Below are 21,081 nucleotides of genomic sequence, written 5' to 3' on the forward strand. Positions count from 1 at the left end.
GAGCTATTATTTTTATAAGGAATCGGACTTACAATGGCGACGTAAAAAGCGTCAAACGAGCCAAATTTCCAACTGCCAAAACGCAGAGCATAACTGACACCAACTGCCGCTTTTTTAGAGTGAGAAATGAAGAGAATTTTTGACCCCAAAATGATTTTGAAATCGCCCTCACGCCCACAAATATCGCCCAATTGGTATCAAACTCGGTCATGACATCGATACGCATGCCTGCTCCGGTAAAATGTTTTCGAAATTTCTCTAGGGCTTACGGTTTTCTGTCAAGGTGCTTCAGAGCGAAATTATGCGCCAGGATAACTGACGCTCTCCCAGATTCACTTCCATGTATTTCTGAAAAATGTCTGAGCTCTGCATACACCATTTTTGTCTCATCACTGCAATTACTGTGAGTGAGCTACAAATATGACTTGCGGTACTATGGGAGACGACAAATAGCCCTCTCATATGCTTCAAACGGTTTTCCAATATGTATTACGGTTCCTGAACGGCAAGGAGTTGTTCAGGCTGCTTTTTCCATATAAACCAATGGGGTGTCTCACAAAGATAGAAATCTTTTTCCACCTCTGTGTGTCACACACACATGACAGTTAGCAGAGGATTGATAACCATAGCAACGGAACACAGGAGGGGATTGGCTGCTGGTCAGGACTACAAATACGCATCACTGTAGTTCTAATCAATACTCAGCTAAAACAGAGGGCTGAGCTGCCATTTAGAACTATTGGCTGTTTTGGCCAGTAAATAACGGATTTAACCCAAACACTGTTAGACAGTTTAATTAGTCTGGTCATTTAATATGAAGCTTATGTTTTTTTTTCAAAATAAAAGCCTCAATATCCCCCTCAGATTAATGCACCGCCATAGGCGGTGCAATAATGTTAGCATGCATTATATTTTTCTCCCAGGATAGGGAACTGCCTTGCGCAGCAAGGCAGTTCATTAGCATTAGCCTTTTACCTTAAATAAGCTATTAGCTATTTTCTTACTTATTAGCCATGTTTAATATACTGAGTGGAGTAAGTCAATTACAGACAACATTCTAATGCCCTTCTAATGTCAGAACTACAACATGGTGGAACTGTCAGTTATTACAGAGGAGGACTGAGCTGGCCTTTAGAACTACTTATGTTTTGGGCTTTTTATAACTGATTTTATCCAACCATTGTTACACATGGATTTAGTGTGGCAATTTAAAATTAAGCTCACTGAAAATTTCAAAATAAAAGCCTTGAAAATTTTTACATCAGGTATTTGCTCCTTTGAGCTTTATATAACTGATTTCACCAAATGACTATTAGACATGGGATTAGTTTGGCCCTTTGAAATGAAGCTTAAGAAAAATTTCAAAATAAAAGCCTTGAGAAGTTTTACATCATGTAATTAGTCTTTTGAGCATTATATAACTGATTTAATCCATTGAGTGTTATACATGGGATTTGTCTGGCCCTTTGAAATGAAGTTTAACAAAAATTTCAAAATAAAAGCCTTGAATATTTTTACATCACATAACTGCTCTTTCGAGCATTATATTACTGATTCAACACAATGACTGTTAGACATGGGATTCGTTGGGCCCTTTGAAATAAAGCTTAACAAAAATTTCAAAATAAAAGCCTTGTCCATTTTTACATCATGTAATTAGTCTTTTTGCTTTATGTGACTTTTTTATCCAAAGCACTGTTACACAATGGAATACTGTGGGCATTTAATATGAAGCTTACTGCAAATTTCAAAATAAAAGCCTCAATATGCCCCCCAGGTTAGTGCACCGCCACAGGCGGTGCAATAATATTATTCTGCATTATCTTTTTCTCTGAGGTTAGGGAACTGCCTTGCACATCAAGGCAGTTCATTAGCATTAGCATTTTAGCTTAAATAAACTATTAGCTATTTATTTGACTTATTAGCCATGTTTAGTATACTGAATAGAGTAAGTCCATTATAGAGAACATCCTAGTGATGTCCCACATGCTAGTGACAGCAATCACGCTAACATTAGCATTTTTGCTAATTTTAGCTGATACACTCACTTTATCATACTGAATGGTGCAAGTACATGTTAGTAAACATTCTTGTGATTCTCGTCATATGATTGCAGCTTTCTTTAGCATTGATGCTAATTGCTAGCATCAGAACGCTGGGTCCAAACCGACGGGCACACTTTGGCAGGCCCCGGTTAAATTTCTTCAGGAATTTTCTAGTTTGTCTTTAAATTATGTTTTTCAGACAGAAATTAATATTTCTAAATTAAGATATTAAGACAACAAACGCAGGTTTGTAACAATTATTCAGTTTATTCCTGCAATATTTACAGTGAATTTCCACAGAATGACACTAAAAGTAGCAGAAATGTTTTTAGTTCTGAATCTGGGCTTTTTTATTTTTATGTCATTTTAAATCCTACATGGGGAAAAATGCATCCAATTTTTTCCAAATTTTATGCATATCTATATTTTAAATTGTAAAAACAGATGTTAAACTTCTCTATATAACTAAGGAACTCATTACTGTTTTAGCTGGACAGAGCTAGCACTATGGGACCTAGCATATGTCATTTACCCAGAATGCATTGCAATGTAGACGTTGCAAAGTCCAGGTGATACTATTTTATTTAAATGTATTAAAACCAAACACCTTTACCGTATTGTTTTTACATCTAAAACAAATATTTCTCAAATTTTATTGTTACAGCTAATCGTGGATCCCTATGCCACTACAACCTGTTCACCTGGAGAAAGAATCACGACACGAGGCAAAAGCTTCTGGAAAGATTTAATCTCACGTACTTTTCACTTTTCTAACAAACAGTCAGGGTGATGTCGGATGCAAAAGAAAAAAAAAAAAAAAAGATAAAGTCCCATCAATCTGAAGCCAACAACCATGAGGATCGGAGGTAACAGCGGCCGTGGTTCGGTTAACGGCTGTAACGTTTGACGTGGCGCGGAAAACGGTCTGAACAGGAGGGACGTCGATGAGCATGCAGGTTTATTTTTTTTTTTCTTAACCGGCTCTGTCGATGTAAGAGTGAAACAAACCAACAATCAAAGAACACACACAGACACGTTGAACAGTTTTCCCCACCGGAACCGCAGGTCCAGAGCAAGGCAGCAGAGCCGAGTTAGCTCCAATAATAATACTGCTTCTATTCTCTCCTCCTAACAACATCTTTACATTTTTACACTTTTAAAGGTGGGGGATAAAACACTTACCCGTATCTGTGGGTTAAGGTACAATAAAAAAATAAATTATCACCTTAATAAACCAAAAATAAAATACATTATTTGCTCTGTTTGGTTCCTGCTCCTGAGGCTGAGTACCTGTTGCTGTCCAGCAGGGGGCGGTGCCGCGCTTCGGCCAGCCTCAGCCTCAGGCGGAGGAAGATCAACGAATCTGATTGGCTAAGCACTCCACAGCAGCCAGAGACACGGACACATTATTGCCACTACTGCCGACAGGTACAGGACTCTAACATAGATTTATATATAAATATAAACTTCTATATTTTGAGGCAGGGCTGCGTGATAATTCAACACCAGCGAAATGTTCAAAAGGAATTTTATTTATTTATTTTTTGGTCTCATTTCCCATTTCTATCAGAAAAATATTATATAACCGAGCCCTGATAGTTGAGGGTGGTGTTACTCTACTTTTAAATCAGTGCTGTTAACAAATCCCATGGAAAGGCGCCATGTTGGCCTTCAGGGTCAGGTGCTTCAGAGCTCATTTGAAATAGGAGGACCTTCACACACAAAAATCCCCCCAAAACAGAAAAATTCACTTCATTTCTGAGAACATACAAACTGAGCTGCATCAGTGCATTCATGAAGGGCTTTTTTCCATGAGATCAGCTAACAGCAAAAAATAAAATAAAAAAAATAATAATCTGGACACCACTGAACCAGATCTTAAAGTGACATTTATGCTTCAAATATTACAAATGAGCTTCACAGGACACAGGCCACGTTAGATTTCTGATTAATCCCCAATGTTTTAAAATAAAACGGATACATTTCCCTCTGGGTGCCTGTTTCTGCTGCACTGCATTGCTGATCTCCCTTCCAGGGGGCGCCACTGCGCTCTTCCAGAACCACTTGTTGCTTTGCCAGGTGCGTCTCTTAGTGGGTTTTTTCTTCTTCTTTCATTTCTGAGGTTATACGAGTTCTACCACGGGGTATTGGGGCCAATTTGGTTAGAAAAAAGAAACGAGTAGATTCCTGCCAAAAAACAAAACAAAACAAAAACTTTTGAGATTAATATCAGAAATTATCTAGAAAAAAAACTGAATTTCAAATGTCAATTTCTTTTGGAGATTTGGAGTTTCAAAAGTAAACATTTTTGCAAATTTGGTTGGAGAAAGTGGAAAATTTTCCACAATGTTTTCTAGAAAAAAATTAAGATTTTTTTTTCTTGCACATTTTAGACTTTTAGAGATCATAAATTTCCTTGTTTTTTCCAGAAAACTTCTGAAATTACTCTCTTAATGTCTGAGTTTTTCAGTGGATATTTGGTTCTTTTTTGGCCCCTATTCACTGTTGTGGGTTTCGGTTTCTGAGGAGCCAGGAGGAGGAGCTGCGCTGGGATTGGAGCTGATTGGTCGGTCAGTGGACGTTTCGTCCAACCACAATGTTCCCAGGATGTAGTTGAGTCCGGCCGACAGGACGAGAAAAATCCTCTGATTTTTGAGCTTCCCTTAAAGATGCTTTAATCTAGAAAAATACTCCCCCTAGTGGCCACACCGGTTCCCTTCTTCTGCCAGCCGATGGGTTGCAGGCGCCGCTTTTGTTTTACATTTATGCACAATTAAAACCCTTCTCTGTAGTTTCAGCTGCTGTTTCTAACTTTTTATCAGAACCGGCACTGTTCTGGATTAAAGCAGTTAAAATCCCCTCAGGACGGCGGCGGGCCACCTGCTGTGATGTCACTGCCGCTCTGTGGTTAGGCATTGATGTGTGATGGTGAGGGAATGCTTTAAACCACGGAGGTCCTCATAACGAGAGATCAGTTTGGTGTGCGGCCATTTTGGCGGCGCCGTCCCGTCTCCTCGGTGCGGTCCGACCTGAATGGACTCACAGTAAGAGGTGTGTGTGTGTGTGTTTGCTTAAAGACCGATCAGTCTCTAGAGTGGGAGGACTTTTTTTGTTGTTTATTGAACAGAACCGAGCCGGTTTGGTCCGACAGAACCGCGCGGTAGCCTCTGGAGCTACGGCAGGTTCTTGTCTCAAAAGTCCTCTAGAATATGGATCAGGTTCTCCAGTCCGAACAGGTAGCCATGGTCCGGGCCTTTGTGCACGACCTTGTCGTCAAGGAAACCCCTGAAGGTGGAGTGGGCAAAGTCGATCATGCGAACGTCCACCAGAGGGGGCTGCTGAGGCGGCGGCGGCGGGGAGGGACATTTTGATGTGGGGCAGGGCACAAAGGGGCAGCAGCCCGTCACGCTGGGCGGGAAGGGAGAGGGGGGGGCGTCTGGCGCCGAATGTCTGGGTCCCTGAGAGGACAGAGGCTCCAGGTCCGAGTCTTGGTCCTGGTTCTGGTTGAAGTCCGTTTCACTGGAAATGTCGGAGTGAGGAGAGGGAGTGGCGTGGACGTCTGCAGGGGCGGCGCTCTGCCCAGGGCTGGGCGGCGGGGCGGTTTCAGACTCCTGCAGCAGAGCGAGAAGAGTCAGTCAACCAGGTCCGAAACGGTCCGGTTTATAAACTAACAGAACCAGGAAGGTCTCACACCTTATAGATCCATAACAGCTGTTACATTTTCAGCTGCTCTGAGTCAAACCATCCAAACTAACTGCAAAAGCTGTTCCCCTTTTTCATGTTGTTTCCTTCAGTGGTTCTTGGTGCAGCGCCCCCTCAGGTGAGGAGGGGAACAGGTTGCCCAAAAAGTTTGTTTGGTTTGACTCCACAGCAGCTGAAAATGTAAGAAATGTTGACATTTTGCTCCCAAATCAAACCGAGTCTATCAGGTGTAAAAACTGTCCTGTTTTTGGATTGTGGGAGAAAACTGGAAAACCCAGGGAGGAACGCAGGCCGGGGTTCAAACCCAGAACCTTCTTACTACAAGGTGTCAGTGGTACCTATTAATTTATTACATTACTGTGATTATTATTAGTTTAGTTATTGATTCTAGAGTCAGTGTTACCATTTATTTCCCAAAGGGAGACTTAATCCTTTGAATTTTGAGAAATAAACATATTTTTATAGTACATTTTTTTTAATATGGTTTGTATCTTTGTAACAGATAGATTTACTCATAAGACCTAAAACATTACAGTGGAAACTTGTTAAATTAGCTGGAGCGGCTAATTATGTGTTAATAAACTGTCAGTCCAGAATTACGAAGGAAGAGTTGTAAAACTGACGATTTAATCATTGAAATCTTAACAGATTTCCTCAGCAGTGAACCTGCAGAGGATCATCTGAACCGCGGTTATGCTCGGTTCTGATGCGAGTTTCTTTATTTAGCCCATTCCCTTCCAGAGGCTGACAGTTTGGGTTCAGTCTCAGCTCCATGTCATCTCATTTTATTCTTGAAGCGCATCTCCCTCAGGAGTTACAAACCAAAAATAGAAGCAGAAAAACATCAGCTTGTAGTTTTACATTCAGAAACTCAAACCTGAGACGTCACACCGCTGGGACGGAACGACTCAGTGAAACTTTCATTAAAAAAATTAATCTGAGCTTCATTTCAGTCAGAAACAGGTAGAGTATCCAAAAATTGTGAAAATAAGAGAATGACATTTTACTTTACTTTTTACTTAGACGTCTAAAACAAAATAACTCAATAAGAGAAAAAAAAGTATTTGGTAAGAAGGCAACTGAAGTACTTAGTAACTGAACAAAATGTAAATCATTTAATACTAAAAAATTCTCACTGAACATGGCTAGCATTGGTTTTAGTGTCAAGTTGTCAACATAACACGCTAAATCTTAAATGTATGGAAGAAAAAAGGGAAGCAGTGCTTTGCTGTTACTTGTTAACATGACAAGAACTAGACAATAAGATCAGGAAGTTTTAGTTAAGAAAAAATAGCAAGGGATAAGGAAGTAAGTTAGCTATGCTAGCTTGACTTTGACAACTTTAACTTATAGATGTGCTGCAGAATTCTGTGTTTCAGTTCAGTTAAAAAAATAAAATAAAATAAAAAGGGAACCTAAACACCAACTGACAGATCATCAGTAGAGTGGTGTTTAAATGAGCTAATCAACCATGAGCTAATCAACCACTGCTATTAGCTAAGCTAATAGCAGTGGTAGCTGATCCACCACAGCGATCTCTTATAAATAATCACATAATAAAGACTTAAGTAGAAACTCGCCCATCTGCTCACCTTTCCCTCGTAGATGATGAGCAGCGAGGAAGAGTAGAAGCGGTAGGACTCCTGCCTCTCTAGCACCACCTTCAGGCTGCGGAGCTTATTCAGGATCGGCTCAAAGAGGTCCCGTCTCAGGCCCTTCCCGTTGTCCAGGAACTGGCGGAGCGCCTGGCGGAAGCCTTCCTTCGACAGGTCTCGCCCGTAGTACTTGTTCTTGCACAGGTAGAGGCCGGTCCTCAGCTGGTACACCTGCAGGGGGGAGAGGGCGACGTTTAAATAATTCATCACCAAAATCACTCTGCAGAACAAATACTGGTATTAAAGGTGAGCTATTACGCTTCCTTGAACAAGTTAGGATCGGTCTAAACAACACATGCTCATTACTTTTTAGCACAAAATGATTCTTAGATAATGAGATTTTCATCTGCTGAGTTCTGCCTATTGTGAGCTGTTTTAGGGCGTCCTGTCACATTAAATCCAAACAAGCTGCTGCTGGCCAACTCAATGTTTATACTCACATGTAAAAATGGCTTCAAACAGATGCTCTATCATACAACAACACATCTTTGAAAAGCAGAAGTGAAGCCTCCTACACAGTCAACAAAAAAGCAGCAAGTGGTTTCTGAATGGTAAGTCAACAACAAAACACTTGTTTTTTCCAGCAGCCATTGTACAGCACATGCAGCGATAAAACCAGCTGACCAAATGTTCTGGAGCTCAGCCTGGGTTGCTAGGTAACAGGCTGGGTTGTTAGGTAACAGCACCTAGATTGGCTCAACAATAAGGAGGTTTTTGAAATGGCTTATTTTCCAGACACCAGAAAACATTAACTTATTACCCAAAAAACTCCCCCCAAAAAAACACAGCTGGGTGGTTTCTTTTAAGCGCTTGGGCTGTTTTTTTTAGAAGCAGTAGAAACCCAAACAAAGGACCAAAAATGTGCAAAGTGTGAATTTTACATAATAGGTCCTCTTTAAATGGGTAGTATTATGTATTTACCAGGCACATAGTGCCATTCTATATCATAATCAAGAAACTGTTACTTTCAACTTGTTATAAAAATGCTATATAAATATCACACATGACTGAAAGGAAATTTCACTCCCTGATTTAAGACCTTGAAATTGGGCCTGTCTCTTTTTTATTTTTTTCTCCAAAGAGTTTTTGTGGCGCTAGTGGCTCATATTTTTTTGACAGTAGGCAGACAGGAAGGGGGGTGAGGAGAGGGGGGAAGACATGCGGCAAAGGTCGTCGGGACTGGGAGTCGAACCCGCGACGAAGACTAAGGCCTCCAAACGTGGGGCGTGCTAACCCCCTGCGCCACCACAGCACGCCCCGGGCCTGTCTCTTTAAGAAACTCCTGCTCTTTCTGAAACTTCACCTTCAGGACATCATCACTGCATGGCTCCTCTATTAACCCTTTAGCAACTTTTTTTTTTATCAATGTTTCAGTGAGAAGTAGCTCCTATAATGAGCTCAGCAGTTCCACCAGGTGTTTGCTAATTGCTGCTGGCTAGTCTGAAGGAGCTGAGGCGGGGGAGGGGAGGTCGGAAACTGCAGCTCTGAGGAGGAGCTGTACCTGGAAGGCGGGGCTAGGTCCACCCAGGCGCTTTGCACTGCTGAATGGTTGCCATGGAGACTAAAGGATTTCGCAAACATCGAAGAATCAAAGCAACACTCCGGTTTGTTTCTGATGAGGGAATAACATTCTAACATGAGCTAATGCCCAAAAAAGTTACCGTTACATAATACTGCTGCTTTAAAAGTAGAGGAAATAAATTAAATGATGTATTCTCTAATTCAGCAAAAGAAGTTGGAAACTGAATAAAAATTGAACGTAACGTTTTCAATTTAAGCTATTCTGTCCACTTTTCTGCAGCTGAGTGAAGCGTGACGTTGGGTTAATGAAAGATGGACTGAGTTTCCGCAGCTGCATCCTGATGCGTTTCCTTCGCCATTCTACCTGCATGCCACACAGTCTGACGCCCAGCTTCGCCGAAGTGCTCTGTTCGCATTTCTTTATCTGTCGGGCCGCCTTCTCCTCCGAGGCGTCGTCGCTATGCTGCCGGGTTCCCATCTTCAGGTCCAGGATGCAGGGGAAGGAGAAGGGGTGGACGATGTTCTCCAGCAGCAGGCACTCTGGTTGAGACGCCGCAGTTAGGGAATAAAACCTGGAGGATTTCATCCACCGCAGACTGACTCTGATCTAGTTTTAAGAATGTCAGTTGGAAAAATATACAAATATATTTGATTTGAAAAAGAAATAAAAGATTTCTGCTTTCTTTTACACCAAAAGTTGGGATTTACAGGCTTGAAAATTTCAGCCGATTCCAATATTCGATATTTATACTTCTGTTATGAACAATGCCTGATATTTACTGATATTATATGAATTTGTCAACCATTTTGATACCTTAAAAAAACAATCGGACAAGTTTTACTAATTGAATCGATCCTGATGTGTTTTTAAAAAAAAATCTGCCAATCCCGATGTTAATTGTCTAAATCTTCATTTAAGTACATTTAAAATGTTGATAGACGAGAATCTGTTTTTCTAATTTTGCTCCTTCAAATTAAGGGACATGAGTTTTTATAGTTTTTAATAATTTGTGGGTAAAAACAAACATTTAAAAATGAAGTTAAGAGATTTTTTTTGTGTCTCTGCTTCGTACAACTGTACGAATATAATCGCCTTCCAAAAATAATGGCTTATGTCATTTTGTGCCAAAAGTGATATTTTTTTTGCTGCTTAAATAAAATTTAGGTATTAAAAAAGCCATAGTCTGAGAACGATAAAAACATAATATTTTTCATAATTCTTGGTTTAACTTGTCTTTTTAAGAAGTTCTATTAAAATAAGCTAAAAGAAAATTACATTCCAGTTTTTGAAGATTGCAAATATTTATGCAGATTTATGTATTTATTTGCAGTAGTGAATGATTGTGAGTTCATTGCAAAATTTTCACAAAAAAAGTGGTGGTTAAAAAAAACACCACCATCGGGTTAAAGTGACGCTAACTCCCACCTGCAGGTGGCAGTATTTCTTACTTCTACTAACCTGCTGCCTCTGCCTCAGCTATGGTACAAAAATCGACCTATTTTAGTTTAATTTGTTTGTTGTTGTTTTTTTCTTATATATTTTCTTGTATATATAGTGTTTTGGAAGGGGTTTAATGAAAAAAAAATGCTGCAGAAGTCCCTGCAAATATTTCTAAAGTCGCACAAAAAAAAAATCAGTAATTCTGATTAGGGGGGAAAAAAAATTAAAAATCACAAAAAATATTATGAAATTCTGAAGGAACTGCAAAACACAAAGACTCCATGAAGCTCCTGTGCTTTGAGTTGCTGCGATGCGATTGGCCGAGTTAAACAGGTGATTCCACAGCTGAGCCTAACAAAGTGTCCAGTGAGTCACGGTGAGTGCAGGCTGTCCAGGCGGATGGACGAAGGATACTGAAGGGCTTGCGGTCCTTGGACTCAGATCTCATGCGGTTGAGCTGCTGCTTGTGGCACACCAGGCTCCAGGGGTTGAGGCTGATCTTCTCCGAGGCCACGCCGCTGTTCGAGTCCAGCATCTGGAACAGGACGTCCGAGCGGACCTTTGGGTCCAGCCGGGGACTCTGTTTCACAGAACTGAAGCAGGAAAGCAGGTTGTTATCATGATTTAATGAACTGTCGTCCATTCAAATAAATAACGACAGTCGATATATCACACATCTTGTGAATATTTTTAAAATGATCAGTAGCTGCGTTTCCATTAACAATATAGACATGTTGCATGTTATCGTTTACATCCAGAAATTTCGCAGAATTTTTAATTGAACTGAAACACCGAATTCTGCAACACATCTACATGTTAAGTTTGTCAAAGTCAGGCTAGCATAACTGAGCTACTTTCCTCTCCCTCGCTATTTCTTTAGAATTAAAACTTTTTCCTGACCTTCCTATCTAGTTGTCATAGTGTTGACAATTAGTAGCAAAGCACCACCTTCATTTTTATTTTATAACATCACGCATGCATTCAAGATTTAGCGCGTTATATTGACAACTTAACAGCTAAAACCAATGCTAATCATCACCAGCGAGCAGCTTTTTGCCCTCCAGCTGGGAGGTGGAGGGCGGATCTTACGCATGTGACGTCACGCTGCAACTCGTCTATAATTGAGCAATTTGACTTTTCTAAAATCAGCTTGCTTAATGAATGAGGTAATTTTTTTGTTGTATCAAAGTTGGTTTATTTTGCAAAATTGCAATGGAAACATGTTTTTTGCATCATAAGTCACGTGATCAAAAACAGTTACTACTGTGAAGAAGACAAAGAAAAAGGTGACAGGAAGTAGTAGGACAACGATGGTGCAGCATTTTCTAATTACTTACAGCATGAACAAACTCAAGAAAAGAAAAGCAACTAAAACATGGGAAATCTCTTCTGCATTGTTTCTTATTTAACTGAAACTATGCAATTCCAAAAGTGTTTTTTTGACATAAGCAGAATATTTGTAAAGTTTTGCAATGGAAGCGCAGCTTATTGATGAAGTGAACAGGTTGTTACTTGCCTCTGCTCGGCCCGCTCCTCCCTCTGCTCGGCCTGCTCCTCCAGCTCCTCCGTCACGTCCTCCATGTTGTCCACGTACGGGTACGCCACCAGGTTGATGGAGTCGTCGGAGTCGCCTTCGAAGCACACCAGAACCACGCCTGACAGACAGAACCAGAGACGATCAGAAACAATTGGTTATGATGCTGCTGAGCTACTTTGGCAGAAAGCTCTACAGTGAATATCACCAATATTTATCTTATTATTACCCAGGGGTGGAGACTAGTTGTAATGCACTTGTATTATTTTTAAGTTAGATAGGATCAAGGCGAGAGCTAGTCCTAAGCTTGTGGCTTGTTTATTGTTGTCATAGCAACCCCATTGCAACTGCCTGCCAAGATGGCCGTCAGCTACAAGTGTGACGTCACAAGAACTTTTCCACAAGTTATAGGGACTCGTTTAAAGCAAATAATTTTTTAATATTGATGATTGGCATATTGATGATGACTTATAACAAGACATTTTTCCATGATTCAAGTGAAATGATGTGCCAGAGTAACTAGAACCTTTTCATCAATACTCAATTACTATTGACTTAAGACAAGCTCTTAAATCTTGTTGAAAAGTTACTTGTTAGCTGTGTCTGATTTCAAGTGGAATAAAACATTTGCAGTAGAAACTAGACCAAAAACACTTGGTAAGATTTTGTGTTTTTGTAGTCCGTTGTTTATAAAAGTGCTTCAGATCCTCAGTGTGATTAAACATTTATTCAAATCCGGCAGATTTTCCTAAGCTGGACTGAGCGTTAGGTAGCGCTCTCACCCACAGAGGCAAAAATAAACAAATCAAACCATTCAGTTCTCCTGCTTCAGATCTAATTTTCCTATTTATTTCCACAGAAACCAGGTGGAAACTCCCTCCGTTCATAATAATGTCACAATGAAAGTCAGCTCAGCTTCTCTTTCATGTAATTAATCAAACTTTCTACCTGCCAGCATCTTCTGCAGAGGAGCCTCCATCTGCAGAACCACTGAGCAGCGCAATGTTTCATCAGATAGTGTCAGAAAATATGTGGGCAAAACAACCTTGACTGCTTGGAGAAGTTGCTCCTGGGCAGCTGTCTGTCTGCTGTTATTTAATCAGCAGGACAATGGCAGCAGGCAGGGATCCAGGGCTAAATATAGGCTGGCTGGGCGGCTGTCAACATCAGGGAGGACTGGTGGGAAAGCAGACCCACCAGAGAAAATATTCTGCTTCCCTAATGGAGTCAGACCTGCAGAGGGAGTCAAATATACCTGAACTTCACCTTCCTGACTCAGATTTTAGAGAGTTCCCAGAAAGTTGCTTTTTTTTCTATGGATGGAATAAAATCTGCAAACAAATATTTCTCCATAGTTACCGCTACAACAGCAGCTCTGATTGGTTCTTTTTCTTGACTTTTGTTCATTTCTTTTGGTTTAGTCGCTGGATGCAATTATTCCCTCTGGTCTGGATGCTGTGCAGCTTGGGAGAATTTTTGCTCCTAACTTTTAACTTTTAGACAACTATGATGTGTAACCATGGTGACAAGGTACTGTTTTTACAAATGGGAGCAGCTAATTAGAATCTAAAAACTCAAATAACACCTGAACGTTTTACCCCAAATCCCAGAGGAGTTGAAAAGGAAATCTTGATGGATGCAGAACGGGAGGAACCATCAGAGATCGGATCCTCATTTCCACCAGAGTTCTACCCAAACGGCCAGACAGATTCAAAACGAGGTGCAGCAAAAGTAAATGAGGTGGATTAGCAGCTGTCATGTTATCGGACTTCTGTTTTATTTTTTATATTTTGTGTTATTTGTGTGATAAAACTGATGATAAAAAAAGTTTTCACATTTTGAAATTCATCAGAACCAAAGGGGAAATTATTTTTATCACTGATCTGCATCTAATCAAATTTATTGATATTTACTGATGATGTCATGGATAGAAAATGTGGAGAAAATGGTAAAAGTAGCAATCCTGAACACTTTTAGCTTTGGGATGTTGTTGCTGTCAGGATAAGACTTTTTTCACGATGTAATGAGAGGTTTGAAAATCCCTGCATTACCAGCAGACTAAAGATTTTTCCTTTTGCATCCTGTGGGAACAGGAAGTGCTCCAGTAGCACCAACGTGTCTGTGTTCTTATCCATTTTCTTTAAAAGCCTTTCAATCCCTCCCAGGGACATAACCTCACTAAACTGCATGCATTATTTCAGATGATTATGGAGTAATTTCTCCAAACACAACCGAACGTCTGGCTTTCAGAGCTCCGTCTCAGTATTCGTGTTTGTTTAAACTGTGAATTTGTCCCATTAAAGCTGCTGTGATTTATTCTAACAAAGAGCTCAGTAAGGAAATGGGTCACGCTGGTTTCCACAGTTTGTGTCGTGTCCTGGTTTTGGGAATGATTGCAGCAGGTTGATGGGACGGTTTACTCTCTGTCTGCCGTGGTGCTGCTGGTCGACGTGTTTGGCTCTCTGGGTCCGGCTGAACCGTCACAACAAGCCGCTCGGTTTGTGCTTTCACTTTATCTATCAGTCCAACTCAAACTCTGAACATTATTCACCCTCTATTTTCTTTCAAAACACCCAAGTGTTTAAGGTCATGAGTAAAAAAAAAAGGAAAAAATTTCTAAATTTGAAAGGGAACTATTATGCAAAATTTACATTTTGCACGTTTTTGTACTTCCATTTTGAACTCTACTGCTTCTAAAAACAATTCAAGCACTTAAAAAAAAAAACACCAAACCAATTCTGGTAATGGGTTAGTATTTTTTGATGTCTGGAAAACAAGCCATTTCAAACATCTCTCAAATCTTGAGTATCACTTTGCCATTGCCTAGCAACCCGGTCCGTTACCTAGCAACCCTAGCAGAGTTCCAGCATGTTTAGTCAGCTGGTTTTACCACTGCATGCGCTGTATAGTGGCTGCTGAAAAAAACAAATGTTTTCTTGTTGATTTGCCGTCCAGAAACCACTTGCTGCGTTATTATTGGTTGAGCAGGAGGTTCCACTGATGCTTTTCAAAGCTATACAGTTGTATAATTGTTTACCTGTTTGCAGGTATTTTTATGTTGGAGTACAAACGTTGAGTTGGGGGCGTGGCCAGCAGCAGATTATTTGGATTTAAAGTGACAGGACGCCCTAAACCAGCTCAAAATACGCAGAGCTGAGCAGAATAAAATCTCCATCTAAAAATGATCTTGTGCAAAAAATGTTATGAACATGTTTTATTTTGTACAGATCTATACTAACCTGTTCAAGGAAGCATAACAGGCCAGCTTTAAAGAAAAAAGCCCCCCCAAAAAGCACTCAATCTTTGAACAGACTGATTAATAAGACGCCTGCTCCATCAACCATGAAGTATTTCTACTAACACAGGGAACAGGACCAACGCTGTCAGCGTTTGTTTGGGTCTGTTTCTACATCATCAGTTTGTCAGGCAGATCCAGCAGCAGCCGCTGATGGAGAACAGAGCCGCTACGTCTCCTCTTCCACTAAACATCCGGATCTCCTTCCTCCTTTGCGTCGTTCTGCCACTCCAGCCGTTTAGCAGGGAGTTATTCTGAGCTGAGCGAAAATTACTGGACCACAGAGAGACTAACTAAATTAGTTGATGATTATTTTGATAATTGATTAATCAATTCAGTTCCAGTAATGTGTGCAGCAGGTTTCATAATGCTGCACTGAGATGAGGTCTGGCGGCATGAAGAGCCGAGCGGTTCTGATCCGAAACATCAGAGAGCGGCCACTGACCTTTATACTCGGAAGTGAACTCCTTCATCTCAGGAGGCAGAGACTCATAGAAGTGCTGCTCTCTGCTGATCAGAGGCTTACACACGGTGTGGTCATCGTACCACATCATGCTGGTGTGACCCCCCACCTGCAACACACACACACACACACACACACACACACACACACACACACACACACACACACACACACACACACACACACAGGTATGAAAAATTGCCATGCATCCTGGATTTTCAGAACTAAACAAAGAACTGCGAAAACACAAAATCTATAAGTATTTCTAGTCTAGTCTCTAGTGCAAATCTTAGAACATTTGCATTAACTTAGAAACATTTTTTTAGCAAGACACAGGCGTTTGTTTTAAAGGTGACCTGATAGGACATATCTAACATGTTCATAATGATTCTTGGATAATGAGATTTCAGTCTGGTCAGTTCTGCCTCTTCAGCTGCTTTAGGGAGTCATGTCACTTTAAATCCAAAATGAGATAAAACCAGCTGACCAAACATGCTGGAGCTCTGCTGGGGTTGCTAGGTGCTGATTTGTGACGTTACATTCAGAAAGTTTTAGGAACAGTTCGTCTTCCAGACACACAAAAAACATTTACTTATTGCCAGAAAACAGCTGGATGTTTTCTTAAAAAGTGTTTTTAGTTAATAATTCCTTAATATTGATGAAAAAGTACTAAATTCACTGGCTGATTATTTCATTATGGGAAAAATGTCCCATAAGTGTTTTAAGTGGAATCATCTGACAATGGAACTAGAACTTTTTCGTCAATATTAAGGAATCATTGGCTGAAAACAAGCAGCTATATCTTGATAAAAAGTTACTTATATGTTGTGTTTCATGTGTCTTAATTCAAGTCTACTAAGATATTTGCACTAGAAACTAAAATGACTTGGAAAGATTTCTGTTTTTGCAGTGTAAAAGTCAGGTTCTTTGTATTCAGGGCTTTTTGTCGGATTCAGCCCACCTGGTGTATGAAGGGCTCCAGAGAAACGCCTCCATCTTGTGGGTTAGGTACAGCCCCAGGGGGAGGCTGCGCCAGACCGAATAGCCACTTAATAAAGCGTCCAATGATAGTCCAAACCCCCGTCAGAACCCCGACGCACTGAAGTTGGATGCTGGGAGACAGGATGCGTGGGAACCAGAGGAATCGCAGGGTGTCAGTCAGTGGAGGGTCGCCGCTTACTGCAAGGACAGGAAGTGACACAAAGCAGAGACTTAATGATTCATAATATCAGAGAGGCGTTCTCTTTCCTGGTTCCCTAAAAGCTAAAACAATGTGTCCTAAAAACAGAAGGAGGCCAAACACGGTTCCTAGGGACCGCCAGATCCAATTAACCGTTTTCTAATGAAGCAGAGTACAAAACATCTGAACAGACTCCAGTTTCCAGTCGTAGCCTGGAGGAAGAGGTCACCTGACTTCCAGGAGAGCCGACATGTTGACACGTTTAACTGGGGCGGGACGATAAATCAATCTCATCAATTAATCACTTTTTTGGTTTTTAGTGTTTGGAAAATCTGGATTTTTTTCTCATCAATGAACTCCTGGGGTTTCCCAAGTCCAGAGTGACGTTAGCGCGCCCTGGGCCGCCATCTTGTTTTACAATTTCTATCTATTTGGACTTTGAATTCAGGTCAACTCTTTTACAAAATATTAGGGCCAGGCTGGAATTTTTCACTTTTAATTGCAAGTAGAAAATCATCAAAATTAACAGAAATAAAAGCTTGAAAACATGATTCTGAGTGCAAATAATCCATATAAAATTCTACAAGTAAAAAATGTTACTGAAATAAATAAAAGTTTCAATTATTTTCTAATTTACTTAGGGCTGCAGCTACAAATAGTTTTAGTAATCAATTATAGATTTAATTTTTAAAAATTCTGACATTCTACAGATTTTTAATTTAGCAACTTAAATGTTTTATAGAATATTAGAAATACAATGAAATATGCAAATAAGAATTAAACCTTTTAAAAAAATAACAAAATAAACATTTTATGGGCCACCAGCATTCCTTTTAGTGAAACTAAATCGGGTGAAGCTAAATCGATACCATCTAAAGAATTTTGATTAAAACATTATTTACAAAATGCGTTTTTATCTTAAATGCAAAATGTAGATATATTTTGTATATTTTGGCTCAATTACTGCTCTGAATATGTTCTTTCAGCAAATGGCCTTTTTCTGTGTGTATGCTACAGTTAACAATTGATCGTTAAATTATTTGACAATCATTTTAATTAATCGTTTCAGTTCATAAACAAATATTTTCACAGTTTCTTGTTGCAGAACTAAAGAACCCACAGAGTCCTGATGTCAACCAACATCTCAAATGACCCAGAGTTAAAACAATTAGATCCACCAGAACCAGGACCAGAACCAGCAGTGCATGAGGTGAACGTCCTTGTGACAGGATGGGAGTGACCCAGTCCAGTGTGTCGTCACGGTAACAAACGCTTTAACACAAACACGACTCTTCGCAGGGTGCAGAAATATAACCGCAGCGGAAAAAACTCCTGTCGGATCTTAAGTCACAATCTAACCTTGACCAAGCGTGCGCACACACACACACCCCAACACACACACACACACACAGAAACCCAGTCTTTCCCATGAGCAATGCATTTCAGTTAGAGGAGGGATCTGTAAACATTGGGTCACATCTGCTCTGGGATCAGCAGAACCTCTGAGTCGTGTCCTTCAAGGAGCCGCCGTTTATTTTACCAATCAGGAACATGTTAGCTTTGCAAAACAGCAGCACTGCAACTAATGATTATCTAGTAATCGATGAATCTTTTGATTATTTGATTATTTTCAGGGTTAAATCTGATTAAAATATTGGCACATTCTGCTGATTTTTATTGAATCACTTAAGCCTTTTTTAATACAATGTTAGAAATGCATATTAAGATTAAGAAAAAAATATTACCTGTAAGCAGAGAATAGCAGCAGGACTGCACTGCATGCTGGCTCATTATTTAAGTTTGATCCGTTCAGACTCTTTGGGTCTGTAACATAAGTGCTTTTTGTTTAATGTAGCTTAAAAATCTGCTTTAAGCAACAAGAGGTGGTCCAGTAATGATCAAACCAGCAGAGGAAAACCTTGTTGTTTCAATGGAAAAAATGATTTTATTCATCTAGCAGCTGTGAAGGCGCAGGACGATATTAACACCATCGTATTGTTTTTTATTTATTGTGATAGATTTTTTATCATGATAAGAATTTTGATTTATTGTTGTCACGATAAATTCCCGATAATGATGTTTAAAACATCCTAAAATTGTACATATTGGGGTTGTTAGTTTTACTATTTTCTCCAATGATCGTATCAATAAATTTGAAAATATAATTAAATGCCATTACTGTGTAAAGTTTATAATATAAATCTCACTTTTTTAAGTGACTGGAGTCCTTAAGTAGAGCATTATAAATGTTAATGTTTTGAAAAAGCGGGATTTGTGTTTGTGTGGCTATAATTGCATAGTCAGTTACCTAAAAAAATTTTAAAATGTATTGTTATTTTAATCATTATCACAATAATATCCCAAAATATTATGATAAAACTTTAAGTCCACATCGCCCAACCCTAATTAATGCTGTTTAGTTCTTTATTTATTGTAAATTGTATCGTTATCATGGTGCATGACTGTGTGTGTTGTGAATCTGTCTGTAGTCTAAAGTCCTTTGAGTTGTTGTACAACTACGAAAGCTTTATTTAAAATTTATTCTATTTATGCCTTAACATAAAATTATATTTCTGTTACCATTGTGACAACAAAAATCTACTCATTACTTCATTGCTGTCATTTTTAGGTAACTGTGGCTGTGACTGAACAGCTCAGCAGTCAGAGTCCCACAAACACAGATATTGATCTGGATAAACATTTCCATATGGAGCAGGTTACATAAACACATGAGTTATGTCACCCAGCAGCAATCAGTGACTGCATTTAACCACATTTTCTAATTTATTGATGCTCTCATGGAAGAAACAGTGGAGAAAATAGAAAAAATAATCAACAACAGTCCGTTTTATTTTTAAAATATCATTCATTAGAATTTATCGTTACAACAATAAATGAAAATTGTTACTAGGGATGCAAGTTGTCAATTAATGAGTTATTGTAAAGTTAATTGCTCCCATCGATTGACAAACGATTAATTGAAAATCTGCCACTTTCTTAAAAACCCGACTTTTCCCATTTCATCAGGAGGGAAAACCGTCTTTCCATAACATAAAGGGCTACAGTTTTCATGTGCTGAATTTGAAAAAAGAAGCACATCATTATATTTTAACATTCTTTGTGGGTTAAACACAGACTGAATAAACAGAAAGATGTGGTTTTCTCCCGTTATTAAACTTAGAAAGACCTCAAAATCAACAGAACTTATTGGCATCGTGTTTTTATGTCATGTCAGTTTTTTTGCGTATTGTCCTTTGAATTGCCATTATTATCACATCCTCATCTTCGATAAAAAAGCTGTAATTTTAGGTTGAAAAGTTGACGCTGCTCAGCTGAATGAGTGCCTTTAAGCTAATAACTTAATGATCTTGTCATGCGTTTATATTTCTAAGCAGAACCGCATAAACTGAATTTTGCATCCCACACCAGACTCCATCTGTTCTGGTATGGCCCCGCCATCTTTGTTTCTGTGTCAACTGGCTCTGCTTAAGGATGACCAGCGGCGCCCTCTGATGGATAGGAGAAGCTCCAAATGGTTAATTGTTTCCATTCCTAATTGTTACATACTTTTTCAGCCGATATGATACATTTTCTTTTCTTTGTTGAGCTTTAGCCAGTGTTCTGCCATTTTCTGAATGTTTTAGCATCACAGCCACTGAAACATAAATCATCAGGGTAGGTTTGGAGTCTCTCCAACTGGATAAACATGTTATTGTTATGAGAGGAATAAATACAGCATCCTTGCAATAATTGGACACACTGAAATTACAGCGATGATTGTAGTTGGATATGTTATGCAGCAGTAGTGTGCAGATCTATTATGCAGAATTGGTACCAGTGCAAAACATGCATCTATTTTTTATGCTGCTAAGGATTAAATGAGGCAGATGATTCACTGGTTTCATTGGTCCAGGGGTTTGCAAAGAATTAAAACAGTCAATTAATTTTACAATTAATTTTTCTATAATAAGGAAATACTAATAACCCACTGAACCAAGAAGGAAGAGAGACTAACATCTCAATGCCTTTATTTACACCATATGAGCATATCTTCTCTGCAAAATCAATCACATTTCTGGATTTCATGCTTTAAAACTGAACTCTGCTTATATAAACAGAATCAGGACAGTTGTTAAAATAAGAGCAGATCAATCAGGGAGCTGCTATATGTCCCAACTGCTTAAAGGAATAATGAACCGCCTGATTCAGCAGCCAGAGCTACTAAATTATGAGTGTGTGTGTGTG

The 21,081-nt window shown here is 39.5% G+C and overlaps 1 protein-coding gene across 1 annotated transcript in view; it reads right to left on the reverse strand.

Moving 5' to 3' along the window:
* Positions 1-2,296: 2,296 nt before the first annotated feature.
* LOC114135884 (inositol hexakisphosphate kinase 1-like) overlaps positions 2,297-21,081 on the reverse strand; it is a 28,001-nt gene continuing 9,216 nt past the window's right edge. The window contains exons 2-8 of the mRNA XM_028003547.1: positions 16,618-16,835; positions 15,639-15,765; positions 11,881-12,019; positions 10,779-10,957; positions 9,288-9,463; positions 7,340-7,573; positions 2,297-5,656 (exon numbers count right to left, since the gene is read on the reverse strand). Coding sequence (XP_027859348.1) covers positions 5,237-5,656; positions 7,340-7,573; positions 9,288-9,463; positions 10,779-10,957; positions 11,881-12,019; positions 15,639-15,765; positions 16,618-16,835 — 1,493 coding nt within the window. The 3' untranslated portion in view covers positions 2,297-5,236. The remainder of the gene's footprint in view (positions 5,657-7,339; positions 7,574-9,287; positions 9,464-10,778; positions 10,958-11,880; positions 12,020-15,638; positions 15,766-16,617; positions 16,836-21,081) is intronic.

The sequence above is a fragment of the Xiphophorus couchianus genome, chromosome 20 (assembly GCF_001444195.1).
Source record: "Xiphophorus couchianus chromosome 20, X_couchianus-1.0, whole genome shotgun sequence".
Lineage (NCBI taxonomy): Eukaryota > Metazoa > Chordata > Actinopteri > Cyprinodontiformes > Poeciliidae > Xiphophorus > Xiphophorus couchianus.